The sequence below is a fragment of the Numida meleagris genome, chromosome 4 (assembly GCF_002078875.1).
Source record: "Numida meleagris isolate 19003 breed g44 Domestic line chromosome 4, NumMel1.0, whole genome shotgun sequence".
In the NCBI taxonomy this organism is placed as follows: Eukaryota; Metazoa; Chordata; class Aves; order Galliformes; family Numididae; genus Numida; species Numida meleagris.
The window spans coordinates 5997343-6014531 of NC_034412.1; the positions used below are offsets into that span (position 1 = coordinate 5997343).

Below are 17189 nucleotides of genomic sequence, written 5' to 3' on the forward strand. Positions count from 1 at the left end.
TGGCACCTGGGTTCAAAGAGGTGGGAGCTGCAGGGAACAAGCCAGTTACTGGCTCTGGCTGTCTGAGCCCGACAGGCAAGTGGAAGAACTGTGCTACAGAGCCTGCTGTTGATCTCCAGCTAATGTAACTCAACTCACTTCTGCTGGCATCAGTAGAAATGACCTGATTCGCCCCATTTATTATTTCTTCTTGTGTACTTACTGCATTTTAACAACTGCCAGGCACAAAACCACCTGACTGGGGACATTAGGCACAAAGACTTCGCACTCTTAATGTTTTGTTTGGTTAAAGACTAACAAAGAGAAAAACTTCAACTTCTGATGGGAAAGCTAAAGCCCTGAACACTTAGCACTAATACCATGCTTTTCAGTTTCTAAATGCTTTGCAAACATTAATTAATTATTCCTTTCAACAGCAGTTGGTTATTTTCTGTTACTAGAGAGCATGTTTACCAAGTTAGCTCCATTCGTGCACAGCACATTGTTGGCAACAGGCAGGAGCGTAAATTGATCCATAACCACATGCTGTAATTTGCAGCAGATTTGCTTCACCGGACACCATCAGCACAGCTCCAGTGGCAGCCCGGAGGAGTGACCGCCCCTCCTTGTGTCCTGTGGTGGTGATAACCTTTGCCTTCCATGCTACACTGAGCAGAAATACCAAATCTGTTTGCTGCCCCATTTGGCTAATTCCACAGAAATGGATGTCAAACAGGAGCTTCCAGCTTGACACAGACAAAAAAAAAGCAGTAACACATTTTGTTATGCATCTTTCCAAATTATCCATTACAGCACAGAAGTGACAGAGAATAGGACAATGTCTAATAAAGCATGTGAATGACACCGTCCCCACGCAACAGCAGCATTTCCCACACACAACAGTTAATAAAGACTTAAAATAATCCTGCGGTCTATCACGAATTTGCCAATAACTCTCACAAACCCAACACAAACCGAACTCAACCAAACCAAACCAACTCAACTAGAGAGAGAAGCATGAACCATCCTTGTTTATTTTCACGTCCCTGTCTCTCCCTTTAAATTGCATTTCTGGCAAAGTTCTGTCTAAACCGATGTGTTTCCATTGGAAATGACTGTCTCAGTGAACTGTGACAGATGATAGAGCTGTTGCTACAGGCCAGATAATACCCCCAGAATTCAAAACAGGGTCTTGGGAAGTGTTATGCTATCACTTTTTAATTAGCACTGCCTAAAATTGTTCTAGTGAGCAGATTTCTGGCATTTAACGCTAGAAAGTGTCGAGCTGCCCATAACCTTTGGTAGACTCAAAGAATGGCTCCGGCTCCATTTTATGTCACCTCCCGTGCCAGAAATCCCCCTGCAGGGCTCCAGGCCTTGGACCACAAGGAGCACGGAGCTGGATATCACACACACTAAATCTGGCTTCGCTGAGCATTCACAGCAGCTTGCTCTGCATCTGACTGCTGCTGGTACTAAGGTGGCTTTGGCTGCATCCTTTCTTCAAGCTCACTGTTGCTTTGCTCAGCTTTAGACTGTGTAACCTGACAGCAGTCAGCGCTGTGGCTTAATGTTGAGGCCCGACACAAATTAGAATCGCAGAATCAGGAACTAACTCTTGCAGTATAACTTCCTTTCTAGAACAGGAATGGTAAGGAACCTGAAACTTTAATACTTAATACTCCAAGACATGAAATATAATGAACTAGCCATCTTTAGCCTTGTTTGCATTCAGAACGTTTGGCTGCAGGTAGAGCTGCACTAGCACACACTGGGAACCTCGCATGGAAAGTGGCTGTATTAGCAAAAGCATCATACAGATTTCTCAATAGAAAACACAAGAAAGTATTGGCAAATAGATTTTTTTGCTTGTATAACTTCATCTGTGCCTGGGCTTTTGTCAACACAGCTTTTTTTTTACAGTTCTGCTCAGTAAAGCTTCCCAGTGCACAAAAGGCCTAAGATTGGTTACCGAGTATTATCTCCTACATGGGTGTTTACAGTTTCCAGCAACTTTCCTGAAAGAATTTCTCGATAAGTAATACGCAAGTCTTTACTAGAATCAAGGCAGACAAAATTTACCCAATTTTCAGTCTGAATAGTTAAAACATGCTCGGGGATTCTTTGATGGTTTGTTTGGGAAGAAAACAAACACCCCTGCTGCTGATGGGCCCTAATTCGCCTCTCCATCTCTGCTCAGTACAAAGAAGCAGAGAGGTAATCACACACACTTCTGCCATCTGCTCTGCAAATACACTGAGCTTTCATTTGAGAAAATGGTATGTTGCACAGTGATGCAAACAAAAGATTTGAGATTATATTCATTCCTTCCAAACCAAACACAATAGTTATTTCTTCTCTAAAGTGTAGAGAAACATGACTTTTTAAAAAAGTGAAATATAAACATTTTTAGTGTAATTTTGTTTGAAAAAGTGTAATTTTAACCTAAGAGTGGAATTTTCAGTTTCTGATACACAGTTACATTCCAACTTCAGACTTAGGGAGGTAGCATGCAGCTACTGTTTTTCTGGATATTAGCATTTAGTGCATAAAATAACTAATTAAACAACGTGCCTTATTCTAAAATACAACTTTTTATTGCTATATGCACAAACATCAATATAGCTTAACACTGCTAGCCTGTGAAATAATTACATGCTAAAAGCACAGTAATTACAGTGATACTACATGCGACTTCAGCATAAATGTAAGAATATCCCAGACTTATTCTAAGAAGTTTCTTGCAGCAAATTCTTTAATATTTATGCAAAGGAGACCAAAGGATAATATGCAGAAGACATAATAGTGCCCCTCCTACAAAGAAGGGACAGGCTAGGGTAGTGTGCATCTCACCCAGTAACCAATCTCTGGTGCTAGCCAGAACCAGATGTGGAGGAAATGTGAAATCCACACGGTAAGTGTGGGATTGAGTAGCTGTAGTTTAAATGCCCTTCCACAATTCATCAAAAATATACTTGGCTCATGCTGTGAAACATGAGGAAGTTTTATCCCTTTCCGAAACTGGAATTAATAATATATATCCCGTGCCCCAAAACTCATTCTAAAACGTTCACCTGCGGATTTTCTCGTTATTCATAGTAGCCCCAAGGTTCAGGCTTTTGCTACGCTTTTAGACCCTGTCATATTGCTGGCAATGAAAATCACAATCTAACTGAGCTTATATAAAAATGTCTTTTTTCCACTTTTTGAATGCACTGAATACTATGATCACTTAAGAAATGCATCTAATTAATACTTACTTCACTGCAATAATTTTTGTTCAAATGCACCTGAACTTCACAGCAATTTTCAACTGTGTAAAAGGATGAATTCCTCATGACGTGGAAAAGCTTTTTTGGCTGTTTTTTTTTTTTATAGGACCCAAGGGACCTCTTGCACTTACCTCTTATGAATTTGTAGAGCAGAACAGGAAAGAGGAAAATATGAAACATGTTCCCTCTTGCAGTCCTCAGAATGAGGGTGTTGGATGTGTTTGCAGCACAACCAGTTGAAGCCGATTGGCACCAAGCCCTGACAAGCTCCCTCTCTAATAAAATGTGTTTCTCTCAATATAAAAATCTAATCGGCGGAACTCGCTTGATACATTCCAAACGTAAAGCATGTTAAACATCCCAGACGCTGACTATTTGAAAAGGATCGTTATTCACAGACTCCTAATCAAAGCTTCATTTCGTGTCATTATTTATTTGGTTTTACATGTTTCCTGTTTGCTTGAATGAAAGTGTCTGGTGTTGGAAATTGTCAGAGCGAGCACAGGGAAACCAGGCGGGGAGTTGTGCTGCATTCAGAAATGCCCAGGCACAATGTGTTGAGCTTGAATTCTTGTGTGTGGCTTTATGTGCTTTGTTGTTGTTGTTAATTTTTGCTTGTATAAATCTACGTTTGCTAGGTTGTAAAATATTGATTTATTTTGGTGATTTGCTTTGCAGCAAATGGAGGCTATATGAAAGCTAAAAACAGCTTCACTTAAGCTAATTATGATGATGGTGGCTATAATGACTCAGATAATTGTATTTGTTTGACATGTACACTGTAAGTCAGAAATAAACCCCTCTTCTGCTACACATCCTCTCTATAGAGAATAAATGTAATTTAAACCTTGTTAAGAGCTGCCACTTCTCTGCTTATGAAAGTTGTAAGGTGATATGTACGTGAGCCAATGCCTTGGAAATCACAGAATCACACAATTGCAGGGGTTGGAAGGGACCTCGAGAGGTCATTGAGTCCAACCCCCCTGCTAAAGCAGTTCCCTACCATAGGTCACACAGGTAGGTGTCCAGACAGGTCTGGAATATGCCCAGAGAGGTTGTAGAGTCTCTCAAAGGAGACTGTTCCAGTGTTCTGTCACCCTTATCATAAAGAAGTTCTTCCACATGTTTATATGGAACTTTCTGTGTTCAAGTTTCAGGCCACTACAAATGTTGTGGGCAATCCTAGCTCGCATGTAAGGGAAGATCTCCCTCATGTTGATGGTGGTGCCATGAAAGATTTAAACCAGTAAATGGCAACACCATCACATCCCTGTGTTTTTCCACAGAAAGTCAAAATAAAATTAGTAGTGCTTGTCATAATGAAAGATTGAATGAATTATCTTTTTTTTTGTACTTGTTGAAACCACAGATACTCCTAGCAAAACCTGATTTTGAAGAGACATGCACCTGGGAAGAATACCTGAAAGTCTGATGCCAGTCTTGCAGCATGGCATGGAACACGGACTGCAGCAGTCAGAGACCTGACCTGTGCCTCACTTCAGGCAAAGTTCATGACTTGCAGCTTTAAGGCTGTTCTCGTGGCTTTCCAAAGAGAGAAGAATTTGACTTCTGGTATGCTTATTCTGGAGATGAAAGTACACTGCTGCATATTTTGATCTCGGGATCAAATGATGAGCAGTCATATCTGGAGCAAGATGCAGAAGATGTGAATAGAAGCCCAAGTTCTGTCACAGATGCACAACAGATTTTAGCAAGATAGCTCCTGATGTAGATATATTCTGGCTAACTTTCAAGCTAACCAGGTGGGATACCTATAGCTGGAAATCCTTGCGTAGGATTCTCAGTCCCCAGCCTTCTGTACTTTTAAATCTGTGCAGTTTGTGGTATCCAACCTTGTCAGCTCCAAAGCTGGGCAAAATGTGCCCGCATTGGCCAACACGTCAATGTCGGCCCTGCAGAACAGCAGCTATTCAGATTCTGAATCACCCTGCTCTGTCAGGGCACGGGGAAGCAGTGGGAAGCCAGAATCATGGGATCTGCAATTTCATATTCCTGCACTCCGGACAGACCCCATGGGTGAGCCCAGGGGGACAGAGGCCTCAAAGTGTCAGAGTGTAACCATGGCTCTGGGTCTCTCTTATGAAACCAAGGACTTGAAATCCCTGACTTTAACCTGCATACAGATCATTCCACCTTAAGCCCTTTCCTAATTAAATCAATATTCTGGTCAGCTCTACCGCTAAGAAAAACAGCTGTAGCATGCAGGGGAACATATTTTGTTTTCCCAGGTCCCTGCACTGATGTTTCTCAAATGAAATTTTCTCTGACGTTCAGGCATAAAATCTTGAAATTAAAATGAAATGTAATTGCTAATGAATGGAAAGTATTGCTTTTTGGCCAGCTCTGTTTGTACATACAAAATATCCTAGACACCTCAGAGTTTCTTTCATGCAGTCTCAGATTATCTTCCTTTATTGTTTTACCAAGATCTCCAAAGCCAGCTGCTTAGGGGTTTTCACTGCCCAAATTCCCACTCGTTATTCCATTTGACACTCAGATCCCTCGAGCAGCACTGAAAAATTACTAAGCCTTAATATCTGTGCAAGAATTCCAAACAATAGCTACAACGAAGGAACTGGTCCTGGCACTAAAAACCCATGAATATGTAAGACAAATTGTATCTGGAGAGATAACGGGCTACCAGAATCGTCTTTCAAAAGATATACAATGTAAGCTGCATACTCCTCAATAGCTCAAGGGGCTTATAGTCAATAAATTTAACAGGCTGCAACCTAAAAAGTCAAAGCTAAAGTACAGTATGCAAATGTAAGCTAGAGTGGACTCTTCTTTTCTACCTTAGGACAGAGTTAATAGAGGAGAAATGACAAAATACATAAAAAGGAATACACGGGATTTGACAGAGTATGTTTTTTTTCTTTTAACTTCAAGGCAAACTACCAGACTATTTTGGTTTACAAATAAATCAAACAAAGAACTTTTATCAGTTTGCATAGAAGTCTCATATTCAGCACTGAAAAGATTAAGCTTCAGAGCCTTATTCTGTGTGTGTACGTGAGGGATTACAAAGGAAGTAGTATAAATAATGACCTTGCTGAAAACAGATTAGCTTCAATGATTATATAGTAAAATAGTAACGTTTTCTTCACTTATGGATTAAAATATCAATTGACAGTTTCTGTAAACTAGTAAAGCTCATGGTTATTCAGTGTAATAGGATAATGACAGTAGCAGTATCTGACAGCCCCATTTCTGCCTCTTGACATTATTTATGGTATTCTGATGCTCAGTCTAGGGAGCTGGATGCTCAGCTTTGCCAGATGTGTTTGCCGTGGCTCAGTGTTTATGTGACAAAAACATTTCCTTGAGGAATTCCCTTTATTTCACAGTTATGCGGTCACACTAAATACAAATGTATTGGACCCATCATGTTCTTATGGTTATATTCTTCTAAAGTCAACTTTTCAAGACCTACCCCTACTACTCTCAGGTGACTAAGAGCACATACAGGCCCATTTCTCACTAACTTACCCCTCATACTGACATTTACACTTGTTTAAGATGTCGGTCAAAACTGAAGCAGCTGGACTATTCCCACCAAGACTCTATTTTCTTTTTTTTCTTTCCTCTCTTACTTTGCTGATTCTAAAAAGCACTTGTGAGGATGGAAACAGCATATGCGGGATGGATATGGTGTCGGATGTGGCAGGCCAGCTGTCTGCTCGGACTTAATGGGGACTCTTAGGACAGAAAAATCCAGCCTTGAGAGAGGCAGAGCAGAAGGAGGCTCTTGTAGTCCAAGTTAGTACCTTAATACAGACAGCAACAGGCAAACATCCCTTCTCTCTGTGGGCAGTTCATCTGAGCACACTCTAGTTTGCTTGCCATTCCCAAACACGATGAAAAAAAAATCAACCAGAAATTGTCAGGTATTTGTCACCTCTCAAAAAATTCTGCTTAACCTGGTGATATCATTTCAAAGTCTGCACATGCATTGGTAGCTGTACGTAGTGCAGGACAGAGAAGGAAGAAGCTCACTTTGCTTACTGTCACAGAGCAACTTCCATTGTAAAGTAAGTGGATTGAAGAGTGGAGTCAGTTTGGTTCAAAAGAGAAATGTTCCCACCTAAGAACAGCACAGCACAAACTCATTGTAGGAGTCTTGGCTTGGAGTACCTGAGTTCTTGATACAAAGCAAAGTGCAATCTTTTGTCTAGTATATGTCCTGGCAGAGAAATGAGGGCTTTAAAGAAGCCTATAAAAATTATGTTACACTAGCAGAATTGGTTAATGTTTAATTCTGTTCAATGGAGACAGACTTAAAAGCCTGAGATTCTGACTTCCTAAATTGTCAATTGTCCTGAAGACACAGTAAGTTAAGATTTTTCTTGATCAATACGATCTATTAAATTTATTAAGCTGTATGACATAGAGCCTGGGCTTCTGCTCTAACTTCACGTCAATGGAAAGGAAGATAAGCAGACAGGAGAGAGGGGACTGTGCTATATATTTGAAGTGTTGGATTTTTTTTTTTGAAATTCTATCACAAAACTTGTTTTAGGCAGATCTATGGAAAGCATTCCCCAACACTAGTCATTGCATCTTCAAAAAGGCTGTTAACCCTAACCGTGGGTATCTGTACTCCTAGTATGCCATTTCTTAGCCTGTTTGTGAGTGCTGTGTAACGGGGCTGTAGGCAAACACTATGTAAACCAGTCACATCCAGCAATGGTAGCAGTCTGTCTTCAGGAGCACAGAGCACAGTTCAAGCAACAAAATCCATTCAGAATGTCGAAAAATCGAGGAGATTAACCTATGCTGCACTCAGTGCTGCTCCCGTTGGTTTAAAACCTCAGCCATATTTACATTGAAGGGTCAAAATGGTAGAAATAAACGAAAGAAACCTGAGCCTCAGCACTGGTTGTACATGCAAGTATTTGGAAAAAAAAAAAAAGGCTTAAAAGACTGCCTAACCTTGACCAATGGAGGAGGTGTCTGGACATTGCACAGGATATGACAGAGGAGCTCTCAATGTAGAAAGGCAATAGTAAGAAGCCACCCAGGGAAAGCAACAGACTAATCTCAGAGTCCAGTGAAAGCAGAAATCTTTCAACAGACAAAATCAATCCCTTCTGTGTTTTCTCTGTAGTTAAGCTGAGAAAACTATGTCACGCAGAGTTTGAAAAATACACATCCAGTGTGATAAATCTGCATCCACAACGCAATTGTGGTCCAGCAATTCACTTTTTCTTATAATTACCTTTTCTCTCTGTTAGTCCCTCTTGTTTCTTTAGCAGACATCCCATGGATATTTTCGTGAAGATGATCTTGAGAACAGAGAATGCACTGTCTCGTAAAGAGAAGAGAAAATTAAAGGTTTCCGAGGGTTATATTCACCATACCATGCCCAAGAGACCTCACGTACCATCTAACTGTGCTGACTGTAGCAGGAAAAGGCAACAGACAAATGTAAATCCACAAACTAGAGTGCTGTTGTGCTTTCAGACTGCCCAAAAAAAGTGAAAGACTAAATGTTTTTGCTTTTCTTTACTATTGCTTAAAAGTCTCTGAGGAAAGACTGATGTTCCTTTTCCTTTACTTTTCCCAAAGTTTTATTTTCCTGGTTTTGGGCCTGCAAAGAGCTGCTTTTAAAACTCCGGTGACGATTTTACATTTTGAAAGGAATTTGAACATTTTCACTTATTCCAAAATATATCAACTTATATAGCTTATATAACAAATATAGCTTAACATTAAAAAATATAGTGCCATTACATTTATAAAACCCAAACCCTAAATTCTTCAATATAAACTCCTTTACTTGTCAACTCTATTTCAATATAGAAAAATAATTTTAAATATGATCATCATAACTTCCTTATGACATACTTCTTTATGAAGGCATAGGAAAGAAGGCAGTAGTATTCTGAACATTAACTAAACATAGTTTATGACTACAGTTAGCCAGACAGTATTTGAAGTAGATGAAATCTGTCTCTGCTTCATCCAATCTTTGCCTTTGTCTAATCTATAAAAAAGGCAATTATTGAAGCAAACGGCAGAAAAGTTATTATTCAGTAAGATAGTAAACTACTCAGTCAAATGGTATCATACAGAGTAGGAAAGGTCAAACAGAAGTGAAACGGCATATTTAAGAGGTAGGAAGCACTAGGTCTATCTACAATCAGTGAAGGGTAAGATTTTCAACAGCCCCACTGAAGTTGGAGGAAAGCTCCCACTGACTCAAGCCAGTCAAAGCCTAAGCAGTATGGAAAGCTTTAACAAATCTAATTTTAAAATTCAGGTGCTCCTTGTTCAGAATTACAGGACTGTAAATAATTTTTGGAATAGCAAATGCTTATCCAGTTTTATATCGAATAACAAAGGGATACAAACTCATTCTGTAAGATGCTCTAAACGGTGAATTATTTGTGAAGCAGTTCTACCATTACATTAGAGGCCACTTGCTGTTCTTGAGTCCACATTTTGTTTGTGTCACTAGGGGCTCTATTAAATTGCAACGTTTCTTTTTCCTAATTGTTTTTTATTTTTCTGAACCAATATGTAAATACAAGCGTTAAGTTAGCGGTTAAAGCTTGTCTTGCCTTTTCTTCCAAACCGTCAGGGTATTTACTTCAGTATCTGTAAACATAACTTTGGAGTATTCACTCGGTTCTGGAGGCCAGAACAGCAGCAACTGATCACTGACTAAACGGAGAACAGTGCTGATGTAAAGCTGTTGCCCCCAGGCCCACCGTGGACACAACGGTGCCCAGACCTTCGGTCCTGAGCAAGCAGCAGTGGTTGAAGCAAAATACCACGCGGCCATTCTTGCATGGAGCGCCTAGGACAAGCATCTCAATTTCCTTGAGCCCAGAGGTCTTCAGCACAATGACATGGTAACAGCTTTACGAGCAAACACTATCTCACAAGTGACGGGATATAAACCTGTTTTCAGAGAGCTGCTTGCGGTGCCGTAAGTCTGTGTCATCGTGCCTTCCGTCAAACTCACGTGCACTGAAGGGGCCACGAGATTCATTCAAATCTTGGAGGCTCCTCTTACCAAATAACAATAAATGAAGCTCTGCGGGTCAAGTCTTGATTCTAAATTGCATCCAAGTACCTTCTAAATTATAAAACTCTCGAGAAAGCTGAGAATCACCATTATTGTTAAATGCCACCTCAAAAAAAATGCGTAAGAAACACTGCCGGTTGTTCTAGGGAGGAAGTTACTTCTATGGAGACACTACAATTATCAAGTATTTTTTGTATCATTTAAAGTATGTATTTAGCTTAATTGTGGTAAAACTAGATAGTATTCTGTTGATTTCATAATTACCAGAAAAACTGCAAAATAAAATACATGTTTTGGGGGAGACTGAGAATTTGATGTGGTTTATAATCAACAACATTGTTCACAATGACAGATCTGAGTATACAGAAATTATTTCACGTCACAGCACTGGTGCTAACACTTGCTTTTCCACTTGCTTTTCATTACCATTGCAAAGTAGTTTTCATAGACAGTGCTTATTTTAGTCATGGCAGAAACTAATGAATTTTTCAGACTTGTGTCTGGGTTTTATTATACTCCTATACAATCTTTTATTATACTCCTACAAAATCTGCTTTTTATGTATTGTACTATCAAAGAGTGGGCTGAGGATGCCCTTACTTCCCTTTGAATCTTTTTTACAACTTTATAATTCAGAAATTTAAACTTCTCTTTACCCGTTATGAACTGCTAACCTCTGAGTCTGGCCTTGGTTCTCCCGCTGGGTCACCGTGAAACGATCTGCATGACGGTCACATCCAGAGCCTCTCTTGTTTGGGCCCTGCTCTACTAAACAATGTGAAAACAAGGCTGTAAATAATTCCCCCTCTCCCAGAGCCTGCAGTCTGCTATGTTTACAGTACAGATTTTAGTGAAGTAAAAGGACAGTAGAGCTAATTCATCTCAAGCTAACGTTCATATCCCTTCTCCGTACAGAAGCGTAAGCACGACCTAAGTAGGTAAGACAAGGGAGAGCAGAACGGGTACTAAATAAGTGATAGGAAAAGGGAAACTCATAATTCCTCCCTCCACACAGCTGACGTGAACGTGGTATTCACAGCAAGAGATCCAGCAGAGAAGACAAGGCATCGAGTGCAAGAAGCTGTCAGTCTGAACATAACTCTGCCCTTCCTGAGAAATCCTTCTTCAAAGAGACAGGACCACCACAGAGTGATTCCCAGCCCTGCTGGATGCGGAAGCTGCTGGAGGATGTTGCCATAAGGCGGAACATGTGGCTGCCCTGGTGCCCAGGGAAGGCAGCAGCACTGATTGGCTTTGTGCTGTTTGCTACCAAAGTGGAAAGAGATAAGACATACGAAAGGGAAGGTTGTCTAGCTGACGCAACAAGGTACAAGCAATCAGCAAACACTGAACACTGCTCTGTTTCTTCTACAGCTTTCACTTGGTCAGTTCATATTGCTCCATAAATCACTTATTAAAAAAAAAAAAAAAAGACAAAAGATAACGAAGATTTTTCTTACCTCTCCTTTATGTAGATAATGAGTGTTGAGCTGGCAGACCCTAGCACAGAAGTGGCCTGACATAAAGGTGTGGAGAGAACACTGTGCATGCCCGAAGTTTGCCATTTCTTCCTTGTCCAGATACGGTTTGAGTGAATGCCACCTAATGCAGAACAGAGGAAGAAAAGTAAAGACGTTGTACTGATAGTTAGATACTGTGGGGACAAAGAACTTAACAAAAAAACAAAAAACAACAACCAACTGAACATGTTTGAAATAGTACAAAATTGATACTTTCACACAATAAAACAGTTTTTTCCCCTTATGCAATCTATTGCTACAGATGAGCACTCCTTGCCAACTCCACACTCGCACACCCACTGTCCTGGCCATTGCCCCCTGGGAATGCTGCAGTAATAACAGCGGAGAGATGATAACGCTGGCATTTAAATTTGCTGTTACTCAAATTAGCTGAGCTGCTACTTTCAGTGGAGCAGTAAATACTTAAATGGCCTTGTTTTGGAGAAGGACTTTCTTAGGACTGTGACAGCTCAATACTGCTCTTGGGGCAGGGAGAAGCAGAAATAACCACATGGTCACTGCTGATCCTCTGCACGATTCATGCCTTTGGTCCTTGGGACAAGCATGTGCACAGAGGAACCTGCCTTTGGTCAATACGCTTCTATGGCACTCACTGCTGTGACTACGCAGCACCAGAACACACACACAAGCTGGGTTTAAGGCACCAGCTTGGGTACAGCCAAGATAAAACTCACTGGGGTCGCAACATTCATGTGAGATGCTGCGTGAAAGCATGGGGAAATTCTTCACTAAGCTCCATGCTGGGGCAGAGTCACTGTCAGCAGCATGTGAGCAAGCTAGCATGAAGCCAGCGTAAGTATATGGTGGCAGTCAGAAGGGATCCTCAGATATCAAGCACCGTGGGACTGGCAATGACAAGGCTGCATGGTCTCTTGTAAAACCGTACATCTGAACTGGTCGTACTGTGTATGACATGATAACAAGGAGCAGATGCAGTTTAAACATTTATATTTTAACTTGAGGGTGGATAAACCTCTCAACTGAGAGCCACATAGTGACAGCCGTAAGACATGGACTGCGTATCTCAGAATACCGAAGGAAAAACTGTGGAAGTAGTTCCCTGGTGAAAGCCAGTATGAAAGACAGTAATGCTCTGCGTGATTCCAGATCTCCTTCAGAATAGCATCAGTGAGCAGCGTTGTCCCCAGATCATTTACAGCTGGGAGAGCAGAGGGACCACGTACATGCCCCCAGTGCAAATGCAAAAAGGAACCACCTGCTGCTGCTTCTGTCTGAAAGGTGGCAAAGAGCCAGTAAACACACACAAACCTGGTCAGCTTGCACAAGTTTTCTGGGGGGGGAAAAGTAACAAATGGACAGTAGTGGATATGAAACATAGTGGATGTGAAGACTGCTTATGGCAGTTGTCTTCTGCATGTGAACATTTCTGCTGCATCAATTCAGGTAGAGTTGAGGCACGCTTTATTGTATGTTGAAGTAACGTGACAACTCTGACAATGTTGCAGACCACAGATAACTTCAGGGTCTGTAAAATGGTATGCATATGCATAGTTTAAGACCATACTTCAAGCAGCTTAATAGAAAATTATGAAGTGACTTTTAATAGCATAACCTATAATTTATATTTCAGTAACTACTCAAGTTAAATTTTGATACCGTAAAACGAAGCACATTCTTTAAAGCTTTTACTTCCATCAATCATCTGATTTTTTCTGACATGTGGCACATCTAATTCAATGGCATTGGGCCCTGTTTTTAAATAGTATTCTGTTTTCCAGAATACCAGTAGGACTGTATTTAGACATTTTTCAAACAACCTAGTGACAGCAATTTCAATCAAAAATGAGAAAAAAAGAATTTTTTTTTTTTATACAACAAATAGCAGCAACTGCAGTAAGTCAGAAATGAGAAAGGCAAAGCCAGTATTGGGACACTTAGGCTTCATTCACACTGAAGTTTGTTGTGTTGCAGAAGAGTTACATGGGCCCCATGTATGTAAGTTAATACTGCAGTAGATCACCATTGCCATCTCCTGGTAAATAAACCATATAACTGTATTCTGAGGCTTTTTCTAAACAGCCATATATTGTACAACTGTAGAGAGATTACACCATAAATAGGCAATAAAGGATTTAGGGTATTTATTGTGAGACTTTCATTGCATTTTTATTCTTTGCTCACATAAGACCTTTACAAAGAACTGCATTACAGCTGATAAATAGTGGCATTTGTTCCAATGCACTCTTTATGCTGGAAAGAAATACCGCTAGTTATGACTCTGTAAATTAAGGTGAGACTATGGGTATTGTTGAGATTGAAACAAATACCAGGGCTGTTTAAGAAAAAACCACCATAACCAAAACAGATATGCACTCAGAGCGAAGGCAGTGTTTTAGTTTCTAGTGTATTGTGATGAGAGACAAATGCGGGACTGTGATGTGGTAGTCAGCCAAGACAATGTCAAACACTGCTAAGTCACATCATGAAGTGATAGCAGTGACAATGATGGTCTGTCATTTCACGTTCTGATATTTACAATCCTTTTATTTTCTTGCTGTTTTTGTTGTCCTACCCATTTTTAGTCCCTATTCTGCTTCCTCCCTCTCATCTATGCTCCCCTTTTGTCTTTCTGCTGCTGAAACTGTGTATATATGTACACACACATATATATGCATTAATGTGTATATATATATATATAATTAACATATCACCTCTCCTACTGGGAGAGGCCAGGAACGGGCTGACCCCAAAGGCAGCCTGACAACCCACCAGAAGTGCCACTCTGCCCCACAAGCAGCAATACGTCCTCCCCTTGCTGTGCACTCACTCACAGGCGCATGAGGAAGGAGGAGATGCGTCTACAACTCATTACCCCTTGGAGCAGAGGGCAGTTTTCAATGTGATGTTGAACCTTGGTAAATCATCGTTTCAATCAAATCAGTAAACAGAGAGAAATGATATCTAACTGGCAATAAATTTCAGACAAATTCAGCAAGGAGTAACAGATTAGTCAAATGCTTGTGCTTTATCTATATACTGTGGTGTTTCTCTCTGCGACAAAGCGATATCCTTTATTTGCAACTGCATCCATACTGTCAGCCTTGCCAATTAACATGACATTGGACAACCAGCCCCTTTAACAAGTGTTTGCTTTTTCCCATAGAACAATGTTGAACTTTTTTAAGCCAAGGATGCATCATGAAACATAGAATCATTAAGGTTGGAAAAGACCTCTAAGATCACCAAGTCCAACCATCAACCCATCCCCACTGACCACATCCCTCAGTGCCACATCTCCACGGTTCTTGAACACCTCCAGGGACAGTGACTCCATCACCTCCCTTGGCAGCCTATGTCAATGCCTCAATAGTCTTTCTGAGAAGAAACGCTTCCTAATATGCAACCTGAAGGAAGAGTGTCTACTTCAGAGCAGCATTTACAGTGGTGACAATCCTGTTTGTTTCCTTCCGCTTACCAGCTACACACCCAACACTGCGGTAGATGAGGTCAACTGCCAACCTGAACACAAAGATGATAGATGTGGGAGAGGGCAGAGGTATTTTAGGGCTGCCACAGTGTCAGAAGGAGTGAAGATTAACTGAAGCTCATAAACAGCTGTGACAAGTGGCAGGGTGTAGATACCTGGAGGAAAAATAGAGCTTGGAATGGGAGTGAGCAAATGGTCTTGATGGACCTCCTTAGAGCTCACTTTATTTTCTCATCAGCTTTGTACCCTCATAAGAAGACTAAGACTCAGTCTTAGACTCACAAAGGCATTTACAATCCGGAGACTCTGGCAGATTACACTTAATGTTCCTAATAGCTATTAAGGCCAAAAGGAACTAGAAAACACAAGCTGAATTATTAGACTGTCCCAGGAGATCTGGAATCAACACGCAGTGCTAATGGTATCCACAGTCACTGCTATTAGGTTGTGCCTAGAAACTTCTCCCTGAAGGACCACTTTAATTATGTATTTATTAATTTATTTTTATTTGCTTTAGCTGTTCTCCGCTCTTTATAAATACACATGCTTCCTATTGAAAATTATAAAATCATCTCAGTGAGGAAATGGGTACAAAATCCGAGCTCTAACTAGTGAACAGATAGGATTGGTAGCATCCTTTGAAAAAGGCAGGGAAAAATACAAATACCCATACTGTGGAGAAGGAGAAGATGAATACAAACTAGAAACTGAGATATATTATCCTTTATACAACTTCAGCTGAAAAGAAAACAACAATTTGCTCATTCTAAGGGGCTGAGACGAGCATGCATAAGGAAACCTAGGACTAAAAACACACAAGTAATAAAAGGAGAATGCAGTTTCCACCACCTCACTCATGATGAGGTACCAGGTTTTACAGAATCATAAAATGATACCCTGACCCTACTTTATTTGTTATGCCCACAGAGCCATTCACTCATCCATCAACACCTAAGAAAAATCACTTTACAGTATCCAACCAGGCAGCAGTACACATTTTGGACACTGCTATCATGGGCTGGCAAATTTAGAACTCAAAAAACATAAGTTCAGTGACACTGCACATCAAATGCATGTAGTATAAGAGTAATGAGTGTTGCAGTTAATTGCTGCTGGTGCTGGTTCATGCACTTCCTGATCCCTGCTTACTCAACAGCACGTGCATTGATGAATAATGCTTTCCTGTTATCTCTGCGTGTTGTAATCAGTAAAAGGGGATCAACTGAAGGCAGATTCAAGTACCATTTTCACTGCTTCCAGTACTAAATTTCCTGTCAAGAAGGAAATAAACTTTGACTACTCTCTTATATTTACATTGGCTATTTCCTTTCAGGAAACAGTTTGACTTGACATGCTGGAGTCATTAACAGCAGCTTGACTGTCATCAGTTCCTACAAATCACCCAACTATAAAACATATAGCATGGGGATTCCGAGAGTCACTAAGTTTACAGTGGCACGAGAAGAAACGTGGATATCCTCAGCTCTTTAGGGATTATACATGCTGATATATATATGTATATATATATTTATATATATATATGAGAGAGAGTGCACGCTTTAGTCTACACTAATAATCACATTCTATTTCCAAGGCTATCCATGCATCAAGAAAGGAGAGAAGCTCTCTGATCTTTTTTTTAATGGTTTTAAGCTCTAAAAATCAGAAGGTGGAAAATCACCGTGAGCAAGTTCTTTGCACAATGTGAGGGCTGCAAGACTGACCTCCCCCTTTCCCTTGAGACTGCATTTTCAGTAATTGTGCTTAAAATATATTTCTGAAAGAAAAGGAGGAGGCAGTGAGGGAGGCAATGAAGAGAAAATAATATTTCAAAGGCTTACTGAAACACACAGATCAGTGCTGACTGTTCATCTTATCTTTCCATTTCACATTTT

General features: G+C 40.4%; 1 protein-coding gene across 1 annotated transcript in view; it reads right to left on the reverse strand.

Moving 5' to 3' along the window:
- The window catches only part of LOC110398167, a 67810-nt gene that overhangs the window by 15067 nt on the left and 35554 nt on the right, over positions 1–17189 (reverse strand). The window contains exons 3-4 of the mRNA XM_021395595.1: positions 11766–11907; positions 8491–8576 (exon numbers count right to left, since the gene is read on the reverse strand). Coding sequence (XP_021251270.1) covers positions 8491–8576; positions 11766–11870 — 191 coding nt within the window. The 5' untranslated portion in view covers positions 11871–11907. The remainder of the gene's footprint in view (positions 1–8490; positions 8577–11765; positions 11908–17189) is intronic.